This window comes from Dermacentor silvarum, chromosome 1 (genome assembly GCF_013339745.2).
Source record: "Dermacentor silvarum isolate Dsil-2018 chromosome 1, BIME_Dsil_1.4, whole genome shotgun sequence".
Classification (NCBI taxonomy): domain Eukaryota; kingdom Metazoa; phylum Arthropoda; class Arachnida; order Ixodida; family Ixodidae; genus Dermacentor; species Dermacentor silvarum.
In genome coordinates this window covers 150,601,091-150,619,486 of record NC_051154.1, presented here as the reverse complement: position 1 = coordinate 150,619,486, position 18,396 = coordinate 150,601,091, and the positions used below count along the sequence as shown (strand labels likewise).

Below are 18,396 nucleotides of genomic sequence, written 5' to 3'. Positions count from 1 at the left end.
GCTCCGGATCAATTTTAACTACCTGGGGTTCTGCACTAAACTTGCACTAAAACGCAAGCACACGGGCGTTTTTCCATTTTGCCTCCATCGAAATGCGGCCGCCGCGGCCGGGATTCGATCCCGCGACCTCGTGCTCAGTAGCGCAACGCTTTAGCTGACTCAGCCACCGCGGCGGGTGCCGAACTTTCATTAATGCCATTGTTACAAGTTATTTGGGGGTGCCGTAGAAATGATCAAATTTGCGCTAAATTTGAGCTCTTGATATTTTTCAGAGAACCAAAGTGGTTGCCGTTTGCTAACTACTAGGTTTAACGCGACTATACTTTGTAGGATTAGCGCTTGCGCAGGGCGGAACATTCTTAGAAATTTCAAAATTATCGGCCTACTAAGGGCGCAGTAGGAAACAATAAAGTGCCGTCGAAAACTTTAAGACACTCATTTAAACGGTGACCTATGTACGGTGACTTTGTATGTACATACCGGAAATCTTCTCTTAGAATCAGCCGTTGACAATATAGAAATATTACACGTTAATTCATTTCTAGCTCTCGCTCCTTCAACGCCGCCGTCGTCGGCGCTGGAGCTGTGGCTCAGCCGTGAAGAGGGTGCACGAGGACTGCGGAACATTTCCACAGAGACCGGAAACGTTTCTTTGCTGGAAAAACACTCCGAGGCTATGTAACAAGGAGCGTATTACTCGGCTGCGCGCTCAACAGTCGAGAAATGTCTTTTTTACCATGTCGGAGTGCATGCAGTCTCACAGCGTTAAATGACTGCTCTCTGACACTCCTGCGTGGGTATTACTCCAGCTATATCGACGTTACTCTCTGCTCACATGGCTTTCTTGACGGTACGGAGTCGGCAAGAAATATTGAAGCACACAGTCATTGATAGTTTTTCTGTTCTGGTAAAACATCGAATGCTGTGCAGCGCGGAGGCATAGCGCTACTCTAAATTTACAAACTTCGTCGTCCATAAAGCACATGCGCGAAAATCCAGACGCCGAAAGTTTGATGGACATCTTGAGTGACAGTTTGAAATATTTATACGAAGCAGATTCCTATTCGAGGTCATTATGCTGCAGCTTGTGGGCCGCACACATGCCTAAGCGTGATTATAAGACAAGCAGAGCGCGCGTACCACTCGAGCAGAACACTCGAGGCGTACAAGATTGCTCAAAAATGTTCACTCCCCCACACTTTGGCACCCACAGAAATGAAGCAAAAACCGTCGGCATGAATTTAACTTAACGCTATTCCTTTCCGGACCAGTTATTCAAATTTGGCAGCTTTTCCTGTCCTTAAGGGACCCAGTTACGCACATCCATCCTTTCAGTGCCCATACCATATATAGGTCAGTGGCAGCAGAAGCAGCAGACGCAGCAGGTGCTGGAGAAAACTGCCATCAATAAATAGTTGGGCATTTCAATCACCTGTAAGTAATTAGAATGTTATGTAGCGCTCGCATGATATCTGTCTCACAACGTACCTAAATACAAAAAGCTCAGTTATGCGGAATACAAAAAGTGAATAAGTCAGTTGTATTGCCCTTCACAAGAAAGTGCCTAGCTAACGTGTGTTTTACAGTAAGACAGATAGATTTCCGTATTGTATGGATTAACCTATTTCGGGGAATTGTCTGGGACGGTAACTTTCCTTGGAGTGACCGTATATCTTATTTTGCGGAGCGCATCAATTATCAGCGTGCTACGTTGCGTTGCAGCCACTAAACTGGTAGCACATTCGCTGTTCAAAATACATATTGCTGTTGTTCAGCGGGTCAATTCCTACTGATTTCCTCATACTACACGGCCTGTGTGAGTCCTATGACGGAAAGCTAACCTAACTGCTGGGACTCTCAGAACATGCCTTGAATTGCCTCGTCCAACATTGATCAGCCTTATTATAGCTGAGGCCGGAGAACCCCCTGTTCAAGCTCTACGCGTTCAAAAAAGTTTTTGACATATCATCAGACAAACAGCACATCATGATGATAATAAGTTGCAAGTGAATCTCCTTCAATGACCTCAACGAATATGCGACGCATTGCGGTCTCATCGACAGTTCATTATTTCTCAACAACGTCACTCACCTTGCCCAGACTTCCCGCCTTGGCGGTTGATCGTACCTTCTGTGGCTCTGACGATTCCTGGGATTGAATAAAAAAAAATCATAGCATCCAATAGCAGCCAAATTCGTGACGCTCTTGCACGTTAGTCGAGTGCAACATAGTAGCACGTTCATGTTTACTCATGGATCTACAGAGACTAGTTTCATGACTGGTTTTCACGTTCCGGCACACAATAAAAGCAGAAATTAGCGTTCGTCGCACAATATGTCATCTACTTCGGCAGAACTGTTTGGAACTCTCCGGGCTGCAAGATACATTGCTGCTAACTGTGCAATATATTCTCACTCGAAAGTAGCACTAGAGTCATTAACTCAATATTCTTTTTATGCTGATTACTACTCGCTGTCACGTGCGGTTGGCAAAGACATTGACCAACGCTTCACCACCCGGCCATGGATTTCAATTTCAGTGGTTTCCTAGTTATATTGTTATAACTGGAAATGAGGTAGCCGACCGACTAGCGACTGCTGCTGACACTTTGGGCCTGATTATCCATTTTGAATTCGCGCTATTTGCCGCCAAAACATTTTCCGTAAGCTGCGCAGTAAGTAAGACTAGGCCCTACGCTCGGCTATTTTCAGTAAAGATGAACATTGGCAGAAAAATGCACCCTTCTGCACCGGTTACGACCGGATGTGGCCTACACAACTCGCGTTTTTCACCGCTTATTGGGAAAGATCGTGACGACGAGGGCATGCGAACAATGGGATGAGGCGAGTGTATATCGAGGATGGCGTAACGACGACTCCATGACGACGGTGGCGAAATGTGCTTTATTGTCGGAACGTTTTTTTTTTTATGTCACCTCATGGTATCATCTTTTGGTCATTGGATGATCAATTGTTTGTGGAGAAGCCGGTGACACAACAGTTGCCAAGATTTCCAATTTGATCAGAACAAATCACTTACAGGCCAACCTCCAACTTCCTTTAGTGTTACACCCCAGACACTTTTGGGGTGCACTTTCTCATGGGTTGTCCGAAATGTGATGAACAGCAAGCACATTTACGCGAGTTGAACAACTTGCATGGATGTACTTTTTCCTGTAACCGTCCTTGGCCCAAGATCATGCCGCTTTAAATAGAGATGTGCTTTGACTGCCTTATGGGATTTCCTTGTGAACATAAAGCTAACAAATTTTATTTTATTTGTATGTAGATGCACACTTTACTTACACTGAGTGCTTGCTCCAGGTCTACTTGAACGATATGACATTCAGTATTCTAGTGTGTTCTTGCACTGTATAGTGAACTTCTATCTCTTAACACGCGTCCTATGAGACAGCTCTCTGCTTAGCTGTTTTTTGTTTGTTTCTATTTCCGCTTTTCGTGTAGACTTAATTGGTGCCTCTGTAGTATGCGTGCGTGTTATATAGGAAAAGAGGTCGCCTAAATTTCCTAACTGTGTCTTGGTTTGGTCGGCTCCAATGTAACCTGTATTCTTATTTGATAACAGCTAATAAACAAGAGCAAGAATAAACCAGAACGCCCTTGCATGTTTTTCGCCCCAGAATTCACAACTTGACTATAAATTTACTTTAACTGAACTGAAATGAGCATTTAAGTCATGCTGTACAAAAGCAGGTGCAAACTGAGAGATAGTTACGTATGTGATGTTGGAAAACTCGTACAGGCATGTAGAATGACACTATTGGAGTTCATTCACAATATCTGATTATGCCAACTCTTCCGGAATCATGGAAAGTCGCTCGTGTTATCGCAATCATAATGCAGAACATAGTGGACAACTGGCTCCATTAACTCTGTGAAAAATGATAGGGCTGTCAGATTACATGACGGTGTTTCGATAGCGGTGCTGCACTAAGGATACATTGCTGGATCTATTTCACGTGCGTCAAACCCGGCGGCAGTTTTTTTTTTTCAATTTAACAATAGCAGTCTTTCTAGATATTAAGAGAACATTCGAACCCGGAAGTTGGATTGATATGCTTGTCAGTACGTTTGAGCTTGGTCGGCGTGGCCAATTCCTCCCATAGATCCTTAAGTTACAGGAAAATTTTTATACAAGCCAATGAAGGGCAGATTAGCTCTGACATTATCACGCAGGGCGCCCTGGTGAGCAGTGTGCTTGTCTTTTATTCCCAATCGCATATTGGCAGGTTTACCGTGACAACTGCCGTCTGATCTCCAGTATTCATTCTACGCAGATGACATCAGATAACCTCTCTTTCGTGTGTGGTTATTGTTAAAATCGAAATTTGCACGAAGACCTCAATGTCATCAACAACGTCTTGAAAGAAAGGGACATGACACTGTCTAGAATAACAGCTAAAGAAGTTTCATCCCATTCTTTAAGGGAAAGCTTTGACTGCGAAGCAACACACGGCCGGTATAATGCGATTCCTTTTGCTCAATTTTACTTCTTTCTTCTCATTGGCTGCCATGACCTGGCCGATCCTGGTGATGACGTAGCCGAGCCGCTGTTCAGACCACTGGAGAAGCATGAAAAGGAATCAAAATAAATTAGAATAGTGACATTATTCCGGCCCAGGCCCGAATTCACAAGACTATTGTTAATTCGTAAGCGCTGTCAGCCATTCGCTAGCCGTCTCTGTTAACATGTCCGACATCCCGATTGGCTGGTATTGGCTTTTATGAACATTTCTAACGTAAGAACATTTGTGTTAATGCAGGACTTGATTTCTCGGAGTTATTCTGGATTGGGAACTGACATGGGTCTTGCACATCAGTGCTATTGAAAATTCGTCCGCGCAGTTGTTTCCTCGCCGCCCCTGACAGAGAAGGGTCAAATCACCCCTGGTCTGACATCAAGTCAGGCACTTCGCCTCTCCATCATTTTTATCTCCCTTGTCCCTTCACTCGAAGAACGGGATGAGTCGAACCGGAGCTACGGTAGAACTTCAATGGCGTTCGCACTTAGCGACAGCTAAACTCGGCCACTACGTAGCCTTATTGTTGGCGCGCGGGTCGTGGGTTCGGGTATATTTGATGACACAAAATGACGCCAGCCAGTTCCGCAGTTACTATGGGCTGCTTGGGCTAGTTCACTCTTCGTAAATGTAATTTTCGGCAGGACAGATAGCACTGCGGAGGTCATTCAAAGGGAATTAGACTTCCTCCATATTTGCAAACAAAGACGCCAGATCGACGCCACCAGCACCTTCCTGCGTCGGCAGAAATGGTCATGGCTCCACTTGGCGCTGCGTGTGGCGTTCATTCCAGTGGCCTATGCTGTGTTCCTTCCCGCAGTGATGTATTGCTATCATAGAGTGGTCTTTATTCCGTCGAAAATCCTTAGCACCCCTGATTTTGAGTGTCCCCTGGTGGGCGTCTGTAAACACTGCTAAAGAAGTTCTTGTCGCAGCCACGTTGTGTTATGGTGGTGTGAAGGAGGTCTGTACCGCTCTGGGTTCACTAAACCACTTGGCAGGCGCTCAACCTATTAGCAAGGTTATGGTCGCAAAGTCTGCGATCGCATTTCTTTCGCAATCCGCGCAGCTGCCGATGGCAGCTTTTAGTACTAGCCCGTAGCAATCGCAAGCCCACCAACCAGCGCATCCTCCCCGAAGAGTGGTATACCGTGGGAAAATTTCGTTCTCGCGCGTCAACATGCAGCACCTTCATGTGTATTGCTATGCGCCGCCAGCAGAACTGTTGTGCAGTGTGTAGGTCCGTGCACGCGGCTTGCCGTGGCCGTGAAGCACAAACATGACTAAACTCGCAAATGTACGCCTTGATTGCTTCACATGTAAGCGAATTCTAATGACGTTTTTTCTTTTTCTTGCAGGCACTGGCTTTCCTGGCCAAAATACACCGCCTGTATTCGATTTCAAACGAGAGTGGATTATCAGCGAAGACGAGGAAGTCGGTAAGTTGAAGTCGCCGTTGTTCATTATGTGTGCTACGAGCTATCGCGGGCACATACGCCCATCTTGAGTGCCTCGATACTAACCTCTGGTCGGCATCGCGGCACTCACGACGGAATGCAACCAGAAAACGTTGCTTCATCTCTGAGGTGCTGCATGTTTAGAGTTTGCGTTCGTGCGGGAACGTAACATTCCACACGAACACAGAATCTACGAGCGGGCAACTCGCCTAGATAAAAAGAGGAGGACTATGCGAATTACACCTCATGCATGATAAGTGCGCGATTAGCGCCTAATCTTATTGACACGCTGTCCGGTAGCCTAATCGTTTCAGCCGCGTACGGCCCTGGTAGTAAAATAGTGGAGCGGTCAAGGGGAGTAAAATCTAGTCTTGCACCAAGAAGGCATGCACGGGGGCACCCTCGCACGCGTCCGCTGCTGGTGCGTCCCGTGGAGAGGAGGACAGCGCTCTCGCAGGCGAAGTCGTATCCGCGCGCTCACTTCGGAACCTATCTGCGATCTTCGAGCGCTGACTATGTTGCTCAGAAGCCATGGGTGAACAAAGCGCGGGGAAGGTCGCTAGAGATACGACGCTCCAGCGGATCAACATAACGGAGCGCTCCCACAGACTATGTAGCTCATATGACAGGTTGGCATTAATTTAGATATCAGTGCCATTACCGGTGCGTCGCAACGAAGGCCGCGGCGGCGCAGCGGCATGAGCGCGAGTTCCGGTTCCCGAGGGGTATGGCGCCCAGCGAGCGTAGCCGGCGCCACCGCCAAAATCGTGCGGACCGGTCTCGTGGCCGACACGATGCGCTCGGATCACGATCAGGACTATCTGATGACGTCAGGCCCTGGGGCGGCTTGCCATTGGTCCACCGCGAGGGGCGCGCTGTCCCTCCTGGCGCACCAGCCATCCATCTCTCCTCCCTCGCCGAGGTCAGAGCTGGTAGAAAGCAGAAGCCCGAAACGTCACGTTACAACGTGACTGACGAAAATAAGGCGGACTAATAAAACGTTGCCTGCTACCCGTATTGATGGCAGCGCCAAGGGATCCTCCTGCTAATGGCCGTATTGTTGAAACGTGCGCGCGGCGTCACGAACGGGGTTCCGGGAGCGCGCCGCCCGGAACGGCCGGTGTGCGGCGCTGCCGCCCGACGACCCCCTTTCGAGGATAGGGGAGCCCTGCGACTGGCGAAACGGTAGGCTCTTCACGGCGCCGTCCAACGGGGCTTTGCGCGACGTGTGTCGCGGCGCGCAAATGCGAACCTGCCCCCCCCCCCCCCCCCCGCTCCCCCCTCCGACCGCACGAACTCCTCTCAACGATCAGATGCGGCGAAGCTCCGCTACGAAACTAACAAGGAAATAGCACATGTGCTTGTCAAAAAAATAGTGAGAAAAATAAAAAATATATATCTGCGTGCCGTTACTGTTACACGAGGACTAAGAGTAACCGGGACGAAGGTGCCCGTTTTTCGTTTCTTTTCGTTTTCTTTTTTTTTTTTTTTTTTTTGGGGGGGGGGGGGGGGTTGTGGTTTCCCATATCAACACAATGGTTGCTTGAATGTCTGGTACTATACTGTGTATGCGTTGGAAATTGCGTTACCCTTCGTCGCTTTCTGTTATAATAAAAGCTTACAATAAGGAAGAAGCATGAATTCCTGAGTGCCAGCTGTATTATGTCTTCACGGTGAAACGTTAATGTAAACAACACACACCTACATGCTCCCACTATAGGAACCAAGTACATTGATATGAAGGCTGACTTTTAGCTGTTTACTGACCTCTAGCAGCCACATAACCAACGCATCGGCTGCAGACTTTTCTGGTAGCGCAGGCAACTTCTTGGTAGGAAGTGCTTGAAAGCAGTAGTTATCAGGAACTACGGTACATCAAGGTTGGCTTAAACAGGGGAATCAGCTGGAGTTGTCGGAAGCGGAGTGGACACGGGACTACAGTGTCTAACCAGTGGGAACACATGCTGAAACAATACGAATGTGATCACTAAGGCTCTATAATTAAATAAGATGACTGAAATGAAGAAATTAAGCCTTCTAAAAAAGTGAAATGAAACAAAAAAAATGACGGGCGCCGAATCGGACCACCTAAACCAGGCTAAGGAGGATATAGAATAATTCTGAACGCGCAGTTTTTTTTTTAAATTTGTTATTTGTTGTTGATCACTGATGGGATAGTTTCAAAACGCGTTTGAAGTTAAACGCAAATTGTGAGAGCTGGCCGAGTTAGGTACGAAAAGGTGGCGAGTCTTTAAAACAAGGTGCCTTGAGTGTCCAGGAGGGGGCGGGGGGGTTCCGTAAGTGTCCACCTAGGGGACATATCCATTCCATCTGCTGCTGAAGTTCTGAATGGCTGGGCTGGGGTACGCGTCAGTAGGACATAGGCGGCCCCAGCCAATCAGCACATCAGCAGCAGACGAAATTGACATGTCCACTAGGTGGACACTTAGAGAACGGGAACTCTACCCAGGAACTCGACCTCGATCCTCCTACGGCGCGTTTTCGCTAAAGGTCGATGGGGACAGGTATGCTGGCGAGACTGTAAACACAACTTCGCGTCCGAACTACTGCCGCGGCTTTGTCTTTACCCCACGCTACAGGCAGCCTATGCTGCGACTGCACGACAACAGTTATGATTGTTTTGGCTTACATGTAGAACAAGGACGCGGCGCAAGGAACGACGAAAGTCACGTTTGAGGAGCACGTTTTTTTTTTTTTTTTCCGTGTTAAATGTTGTGTTGCACAGTGCATGGTTCCCTCCTTGAGGATAAGACAGAGGGATTCACGTTCCGAATGAGTGTGGTCTTTCCAAGGCGAGGGTTTGCTTTCTTTGAATATCTACAAGGTCGTGAGGTCTATGAAGACGGGAAGTCGGTGGGTTACTGAAGCATTTTCTTTTATTTAGACAGCGTGCAGCTTTCCGGCCTTGCAACTGTGGACAACTTGCGCATTGACCTCATGCGAACGCAAACAGAATACAGCGATAGGGTTATTGTCGCAAATCTTACAGAATGATCAAACTCTGACTTTACAAAAACTTCTCTTCCTGTAGAGATTCGGCATCAACTGAAACGAAGTATGAATGTTACGTAATAAAGTGTGAAATGGCAGCTAGAGCATTCGTGAATGGTGCCCTGGGCGCAGTGCGCTATATCTCACACGCGTTTTATTGCACTCCAAAGGATTTCCATAAGATATACCTTGAAGCGACTCGACGCTTAATATTGAACGATCAGACGCAGAAAGCTATTGCAGTGCATACACACGAGGACGCGAAGAAGTCACATGAAAGACATAGAAATGGCGCTAACAAGAAATGAAGTACAACTAGTGTTGTAATGCGGGCTGGTTGGTATGATATCTTGGAAAACTATTGCACCGCATGCGCATGCGTGCGAAGTGACTGGTCAGGGTGATAATCAGTAGGCGACGTTGAAATGTGTTGGTGCGAGTTATTGAAAGATTATCGTGCTAAAAGAAAAATACGCGCGCGCCCGTGTGTGTGTGTGTGTGTGTGTGTGTGTGTGTGTGTGTGTGTGTGTGTGTGTGTGTGTGTGTGTGTGTGTGTGTGTGTGTGTGTGTGTGTGTGTGTGTGTGTGTGTGTGTGTGTGTGTGTGTGTGTGACAAATTTGAATTCCTCCAATGACCTTCACGAGCGAAAATCTACGCAACTTAGAACATTGTCAGATAAAGAGAGAAGATGATCATATTTTCTGCAAAAGTAAGGACATATATGCGAGTTGGTGTGGGAACAGGAACCAGTGCAAGAAACGCGCACAGTAGGAAGAAACAAGACGAAGCGCGGTCTTCTTGCTTTTTCCCTTGCTTGAACCGCATGCCGGGTTTCCTACAAGTGTGCAACCGGTTAAGGACGGTTTCAGGCAAAGAGACACAACCTCTCCAATGCTATTCAGTGCATCTTGGAACAAATGTTAAGCTATTCGATTGAGAAGAATTATATATATATATATATATATATATATATATATATATATATGTGTGTGTGTGTGTGTGTGTGTGTGTGTGTGTGTGTGTGTGTGTGTGTGTGTGTGTGTGTGCGAGGATCAAGGGAGAACATGTCAGCAACATGCAGTTTGCACATGACATTGCCCTGTGCGGAAACGCGGGAGATGACTTAAAGCACATGATTGAAAACATTAACCAGCAAAGTCTAAAGGTAGGTCTGAGGATGACTATGACGGAGAGTAAGGTATACTGTTCAAAAGCATGGCGACAGAACAAGAGTCCATGATTGGTAGAAAGCAAGACATGTGTCTCTAAATTTCTTCCCTGTTCCATTATCGCCAGTGAACACCGACCAGTGAACACCGACAGCACACTTCGGCTATTTGTCCCGTGTTTCAAGTGGCATAGAGTGCGCAATAACGCAGGAAACGAGTTGGCGGCGCTGGAGGGATTCGGCTACACCGCGGGAAGCTAATCGAGTTGCCAAAGTTCGTATATAGGCAGCTATAACGGAAGCGCTGACTCAATAGCCAGCACTCACAAGGGTCGCAATCGACGAACTGTGAGTGAGTGAGTGAAATAACTTTATTTAGGTCCAGAGAAGACGCAGGGGAGACCCCGTGTCACCCGGCTAGTCCCACGTAGGGACCGCCAAGCAGAGCTTGACGGCCCTGATCGCGGGCACTCTGGACGGCCAGGGTTTGGTCGTTGAGTTCGGGGCTGCCCAAAAGCGTGACCCAATTTTGCAGCCTTCCAAGGGATGCTAGGCGAGAGTGCGCTTGGTGGATGGCATAGCGAAACACCCAACTTCGTGATACTTTTGTGTTTTCTGGGTCCGTTTTCAGAAGGCGCTTCGCGCACCAGAGCTGTTCGCGGGAATAGGCGCTGGTCTCTTGCGATAGCGAGCACGTCATAGCGAAGATAGCCAGCTAATTACAAGCACTACACGAAAGGAAACCTTGGGAATTGGACCGCTTTCCTTCTTATAAATCTAGGCATACACGGGGTGATCATTTTTCAGTTTTATGTAATGTTTAAAAGTCGCCTGTGGCAGATAGCATAATTCTTGTTCTGAGCTGAATTATTCGTAGAAGTGGACATTCAACATTCTTAAAAATCAAAGAAAGAAATAAAACGCAAATTATAAGGTAATTTCAAAGCAGTTTATCTGAATTGCGTAAGCGTCGACACATTTGAAGCGCCGAAGGAGCCTCCAATGCCCGTTTCACAATGACTTACCGAACACATTGGTGTGTTCGGTAAACGTGGTCGCAAAAACACATAGGAAAACATCTGGTGTAACTACCTATAGGCGCTGATGGGGAGGAAGCAACTAACAGAAGCTGCACTAACGGCATGAAATGACTGACCCAAATGCATCCACCGAAATACTCTTGAAAAAATGTTCATGCGCGTGCATGTCAGATATTTTGACTGAGCAGTTCTTCGCGGGCGTAAATATTACGTAAATACTACTTAAATAGCCCATATAGTCAACGTGTTGTAAAGTAAGAAACGGGAAAATTTGAAGTAATTGTCAGCCGACGGGAAAGCTGCTGCGTTGAGGAATTCCAACGACGCCCGAGAATGTTTTTGTACACGTTGCTTCGTTTGCATCGCTTCCAAACTAACATTTAATGATTGGTGGTGGCCGATGCTGCGTCTTGCTATTCATGTCCTCAGATCGTATACTGTTGATGGCGGAAGCAGAGCAGAGTGACGTGATTCCTTCTCTACGTAAGGTATGCAATATGCGTGTCGCCAGATGCGCGCAATATATACCTCCGAACCTGCTCGCATCAGCGGAGACTCATAGCTCACCATTCTCATACGGCAAAGCAAATCATGGGAGCGAAACAAAACGGCTCCACAGAGCAGTCCGATTGAGGTGCGCGTACCGTTAGCAATGAAATAAGTGTGTCCCAGCTCGCGATAAAGATATCACGTAACAGGTAATTTCTGATCACGGAACTATGGTTATGTATAGGCATGTATGTATGTATGTATGTATGTATGTATGTATGTATGTATGTATGTATGTATGTATGTATGTATGTATGTATGTATGTATGTATGTATGTATGTATGTATGTATGTATGTATGTATGTATGTATGTATGTATGTATGTATGTATGTATGTATGTATGTATGTATGTATGTATGTATGTATGTATGTATGTATGTATGTATGTATGTATGTATGTATGTATTCAATGGCTATGGCATTCAGATGTTCAGCACGAGACCGCGGTCTCGATTGGGATTTCGATTGGCCACATTGGACTCTTTCCGGCACTTTCGCATTTTCACGGAACTGTGCGTGCTTGCACGTATTCTTGTAAACTCTTCTGTAGCTTCCTTAACTGCTGTGAGGAATTTCTCGTATTAGTGCTCTTAGATTGTAATCAGTGTATTTGAGCGACTTATCTTTAATTTCCTCCTCTCTTCTATAATTTCGTATCACTTAGAAACATTTGCCAGAACACGTCCTGTGCATTTGCTGGGCATGTAGCTCCGGAATATGCCAGCCCGAATACACGGACGATGGTCTGCCAACAATGCTTTGCGAAAGAGGGTTTGCGACGTCAGTAACAGAATGCATACGACGTTAAGAAAGGCGCTTGAAACAAACGGCACCCAATCCGCTTTCTTCGCTACCGCTAGTTGCGACGGTCGCCGATGCGCTATCGTAAACTCAAGAGCAACGGACAGAGTCTTTCGGCCGGCTGCCTGGACCCTTCCTGCTGAAACTGCTGCCAGGCGACGTTCAGCGTGCCGAGAGCCGTTAATGCGGCGCGCGCGCGTCGCTGTGGCGCAGGAGCCAGCGGCGCCGACTTGGCAAGGGCCGTCACGCGCTGCCGCCGTCACGCGGCCCGTCACGTTGCCGGACACGGCGGCGGCCAAGGCCCCCAAGCGGCAGCGGCGGCGCGGCATCAACCAGGACACCGCGATGACCGAATCTTGCACGGTTCCTCAAGCGCTGCTTGGCGGCGCGTGCTGGCGTACACGCCGTGCACGCGAGCGAGCCGTTTCCGCGTGCGCTGGACGGCAGCACCACCGGCAGCCCCAAATCTGCCGTAGCGTAGGAGCCGGTCACGACCCGGGCGTCCAGGGGGGAGAAAGAAACCGCCCGGTGAGCACGGCGGCGCTGCCGTTTAGGGCTGCTGCTCAGGTAGCCCGCCGGCCGGACGACGCGCCTCCAATGGCGGCGGCGCGGGACAAAGAGGGCCGCCGCTGCTCGGGGGCCACTTTCTTCGGCCGGGCGCGTTCACTTCTCTCCCCGCGCTCTGGGTCGTCGCGGGGTCTTTCGGGCCGCTAATGTTTACCGCGTCCAGTTTGTTCGGTTACGCATTTGGCGCACGGAGGCGAACAGGGCCGCCGGTCGCATCACTGCTGACCTGCTGACCCCGAAGCACGGCTATCGACGACCCAAAAGCTCTGCGCTCGACACCGTTTCACTGGGACTGCGCAGGCGGCTCAGTATTGACTTCGTGCGGTATAGAACTCAGCAGCGCTGTCGTTGGCTGACTACCTCGGTGTGCGGTCCTTTAGTCGCTGAGTGTGCAGAATAGAGATAACTGAGCTAAGGAATGTATTATCTAAATTTATAGAATATGCATAAAGGGATGGTAAATGGCGTCTATATCCGCAAGTTAGCAAACGCCTGCCAATGATGTTCATGAATTCAGATTTCACCTTACCAAGCTGGTGATGCTGAATACTCATTCCTTCTTTATTATATGGTAACATGCTTGCAAGCTAAATCTGATCCTATAGTTTGCTTCCCTGTTGGCACCCCATTATCCCTCATTCAGCCTTTGCATTTTCCTGTCCGTCGCTTTTCCCTTTATTACACCGGGGGGTAGCAAGCCAGTTCCCTTCTCCTCCAGCGGACTTTGACATCCGCCCTGTTGTAAATTCTTTTCCGGTCTGTTTATCATTCATCCTGGCTGAAAATCTGCGTGCGCCAAATACAGTAATACCACGTTAACTTGAAGTAGTAGAAACTGGAAAAAAAATTCGAGATAAGCGGAGTTCACGAAAATTCACGAGCCAAATTCACGAAAATATAAGCATAGCCACCACGTGACGCCAACATGACGCCTTTTCAATATGGCGCCGGTAACCGCCGACTTCCTCACAAAAGTTCAATGTACCAGGAGCGGTACTTTTAGTAGATCACTTTTGCGATATTATGTGTGACCCAGCAACCGACACGTCGGTCGTATGAGCGCAAACGCAGATGCATGCTGACACCGTGTTCGAAACCGGGTCACACTAAAAATCAGTCAGCTGAACAATGGCCTCAAGAACTGTATCTCTTGAAAGCCCCATGCCAAGCAAACGCCGCGGGAAAGCGCTCGCCACCGCCCTGCTTAGTAACGTGACCACCGTCAGTGCAGCCACGCACAACAGCTGCCTCCGAGCACCGGGCATCGAGGCCGTGCGTGGCTGGCGTGTTTACGAGTGGCGGCGCGCTCGCCTCTGGCGGACGCTACTCTTTCTCGCACTCCGTGCGCGCGTCAGCGGTCGTAGCGACGCTCCGCCCGCTTAATTGGATCAGCCGGTCAAGAACTGTAGATGAGGGTGAAGTAGAATCAAGCAAAAGGCATTGGGACAAAATTGCAGGCCTGGGCCGGTATTTTGTAGCGATGCGTTATGCTTTATTATATGCTAGTTTTATCAGCCACCGCTCACGGCCAGCTGATGCCGTTGATAACGCGAGCAGACCGTCGCTCTGACCGCTGACCAAGTGCGAAAAACACGAAAAGGCATTAGCATCGGAAAAGGCACCGCTACAAAATACCGACCCTGGTTTCACTTTTTGGCGATTCCACAGCTGCGCAAAAAAGTACAAAAAAAAAAAAAAAAACGTTTCGGTACTGTCTTTTTTTCAGCATTTTCGTAGTCTAGGTTTCGAGATATCCAGAATTCGGCGCAGTGGCGTTTCGAGATAAGGAGTGAAAAACCCATGGAGTTGACACCGTGCGAGGGAAGAAATTGGACTTATATCCGATAATTCGAGATATCAGAGTTCGAGTTAACCAGGGTTTACTGATTCGTGTTTCGAGATGTTACGATCCTACACGTTTAGCAAAAAGGAACACTGGCCAGGCAAAAGATCTGAGTCTAAGAAGATACAGTGCAATCCGCTCATGGTATAAGATGATAACTACGAAACTCGCAAACCCTGTAGGTAAAACCACTCGTTGCATCTGGACTGGCCTCAAATCTGCCGCTCTGGAATATTAATGCGGTCCCCTGCGCTTTGCGCTTCCCTGCATTTTCGCAGTCTTGATATGGTGCAACGTCAAAAGAACTGACCTACTAAGACGATTCAGTGCTATTCAGTATATGTGCTGAACCTTTCTCTTATTGTTGAAGAAAGTGCGCAGTGGGAACTAAACTGAGAATTAAATTGCCTTGATATCAGCTTTTGAACAACAACAAAAACAACAATAACTACTACAGTGACGATGACGACAATAACAGCAACAAGAACCACATTCATTATTCAAGGGGAAATATTTTAGAAGGACCCTTCGAACACCTTGTCTTGAATTTGACTCTTCCGGTAATTGTTTCCTTTGGGGCTACCGTACTGGGCTACAGCCACAGGAACGTTTGTGAAGCCCTCTGCAACTTTCTGCGCGAGACAAAAAGAATCTCATGCTACAATTGTTCTTTTTACTTCTTATGCTCACTACTTAGATATGTGATCATTCATATCTGTAATAGTAGACATTTTAATTCACATTTACAAGATACTTATTTCATTTCGTCTTATTTTCCTCAAAGAGACAATTGATAATAACAGTTTCTCACCGCCCGATTCATCCCCTAGAGTGGGTTACGCCATTTCTTTAAGGAACAAGAACAAGAACAACGTAACAAGGTGTACTAGGCTTTCTGCAGGCTAATGAAATTCGAAATTTGTGCTTGGTTTGCGGTAGGTGAGGTTCGACGACCACATAGTGGTGCGCTGATCACCCGTGCGCTGATAGCTGTCCTTTGGACTGGAATAAGTCGCTCGTAAATATGCGGAGCGCAGCTTGATTGCTCTGCGCGAATGTTTCAGCCCACATCAGCCTTGTTCACTTAGCGGAACTTTGCTGTTTTATTTCATCGAGTCCATGTTTATCTGAAAAACAACTTTTTCGAAAGCAGGACTTCGCAGTATTGGGCATGCTATGGTAAGTGCATCGCTAGATGCAGTTTGTTGCGGCACGGAGTTAATGGAAAAGTCTATTTGGAAAGTAAGCTGATCGATATATGTGATATGTAGTTACATGCGGTCTTATAATTTCATTATACTGTGCTCTAATAGAGATTATGAAGCTCGTTAAAACTAAAGCGTATATGTGCATTTTAATGTAGAATAGCGAATGGTTTGACACCCAACTTTCTGCTTCTCATCATTTTATCCGTGGTTTTCATTTCTGTACAAACGTAGCACTTGTCATGATAACTTCTGCGCTTTTGTAGGAGTGATTAATTACTTGTAACCATAGTTGCAGAGCTAAGACACGGAAAATATCATAATTAAGTACGCTTATAGCAAATCAGTGTATAAATAAATAAAGTTTTTGGTCACAGGACTTTGTATGAATTTTTCAGCGCCTACGGTAAAGACAAGAATATGCGACGCCAGTGGCGCACCGACGTTTGGGGGGGGGGGGGGTGTTCGTGTGTTGTACCCCCGCCCCCCCTCTGAGGCCGAGTTAACCCCCCCCCCCCCCCCCCCCCACGCGTCCAGCCCCACCAGTCCAACGTGTACCTTCAGTGCTATGTTCGCATTGTCATTACAATCCAGGAGGTGGCTTGAGGTCGAATTTTCCGGATTAACAAAAACACTCTATCACTGTCTTGTGTTTATTCATTCACTCTTAAATTACTTTGAGTAAAACGCTGACGAAATAAGCATCGTCATCATGCTTGGTGTCACTATATTATTATACTTATTAGGCAGTTTATTTGCTGTTGGATTCCTCTAGCTAAAGCAAGGAACTTGCATATTATGCAAAGTGCATGCGTGACCCCCCCCCCCCCCCCCCCCCCCCCCCCCCCCTCGGCAGAGATCCTGGGTGCGCTACTGTGCGACGGAACTTGAACAGAAAGTAATGAAAGAATTCGCTCTATGTTGAACAACAATCAGAGCTTCAAAATACAATGTTCACTCGTTCAATCCAGGTAATTTAGTCGCTGCTATCAGACTGACTGTTAAGTGGCACTTATTGCTTCTCGTTGCTAAGCTCGGTCTTCTCAGCGTTCAGCGTGTCTGATTTCTTCATTCCTTCTCTCTCTTTTAGCAGGTTCTTCTGAGATAAAGACATAAAATTTGTAGTACTAATCCTGTCAACAGTTTCTATACGATCAGTTACTTTGTTGTCAGATGCTCAAGGCGCATTTTGTAGTGCCAGCATTGCCATTGCAGTCAGTGTTGTAAGGGTCATGCTTTTATACATTCGGCGTAGAGAAATAGCATAAAGAGGATAGCAACCATGGATAGGCCGCAGACATCGCCAAAAAAAAAAAAGAAAAAAAAAAGGGGAGAACAACTACGCAAATACACAATCGCGAGAACAAAACTACGATTAAACTAAAACACCGATCGCTGGCCAGATAAACGCTGAAAAATGCCCAGTTAGCGGAAGTTAGCAACCCGAAACACTAAACCTCACGGGGGGCACGTAGTTATGCTCAGTTTATTTAATTTTTTTTTGCGGTCGGATTTCTGTTCTCTATTTCCCCCCCAATGAGCGCGCGGTGCTCCTTCCGAAGGAATTTGGGAGCCTGTTCCCGGCTCCCTGATGTTTTGCACTTCATTTATTTATAATAATAATGCCATGCTTCTTCTGTTAACGAATGTCCCGAAGTTATTACTTTTATTTAGTCGGCTATTGGCTGGGAGTATTATTTCTTCCCTAACATGGAGGGTTAGCTGTTGCCTGCAGCTGAGCGTCGCCATTTTTTTCCGAGATTTTTCGAAGGGACGCATTTATTCACCTTTACGATTATCCATGCACCGTGAAGCGCTTTCTCCTGCTGATATCTTGAAAGCCGTTCGGTTAAAACATCAATAATGAGAAACGCACGTGAACAGACAAGGAATGTAAAAGCGAACGTGTGCGCTGGCTTCGAAATCCTCCCCCCCCCCCCCCCCCTTTTTTTTTTGTTCAACCGGCACATCGAGAGCCATAACTTCAGGAATTAAAAGAAAACCATGAGAAATACTAAGGGGGGGGGGGGTAAATAAGGACTGCGTTGGCAAGGGCAACGATAAAAGAAAACCTTGCTTTCACATTGCCCGTGCGCTCAGAAGAAAAAGAAAAAAAAAGTGAAAGCAGCATCGATCAATAATGTGATCGATGTTTTTCGTTTTCTTTTTTTTTCATGCATCCCTAACGTTCACTTGCCACGGCTGCATGCCA

The 18,396-nt window shown here is 47.1% G+C and overlaps 1 protein-coding gene across 1 annotated transcript in view; it reads left to right on the top strand.

Moving 5' to 3' along the window:
• The window catches only part of LOC119436233 (tyrosine kinase receptor Cad96Ca), a 100,504-nt gene that overhangs the window by 46,058 nt on the left and 36,050 nt on the right, over positions 1-18,396 (top strand). Inside the window, exon 2 of the mRNA XM_037703027.2 lies at positions 5,899-5,979. Coding sequence (XP_037558955.1) covers positions 5,899-5,979 — 81 coding nt within the window. The remainder of the gene's footprint in view (positions 1-5,898; positions 5,980-18,396) is intronic.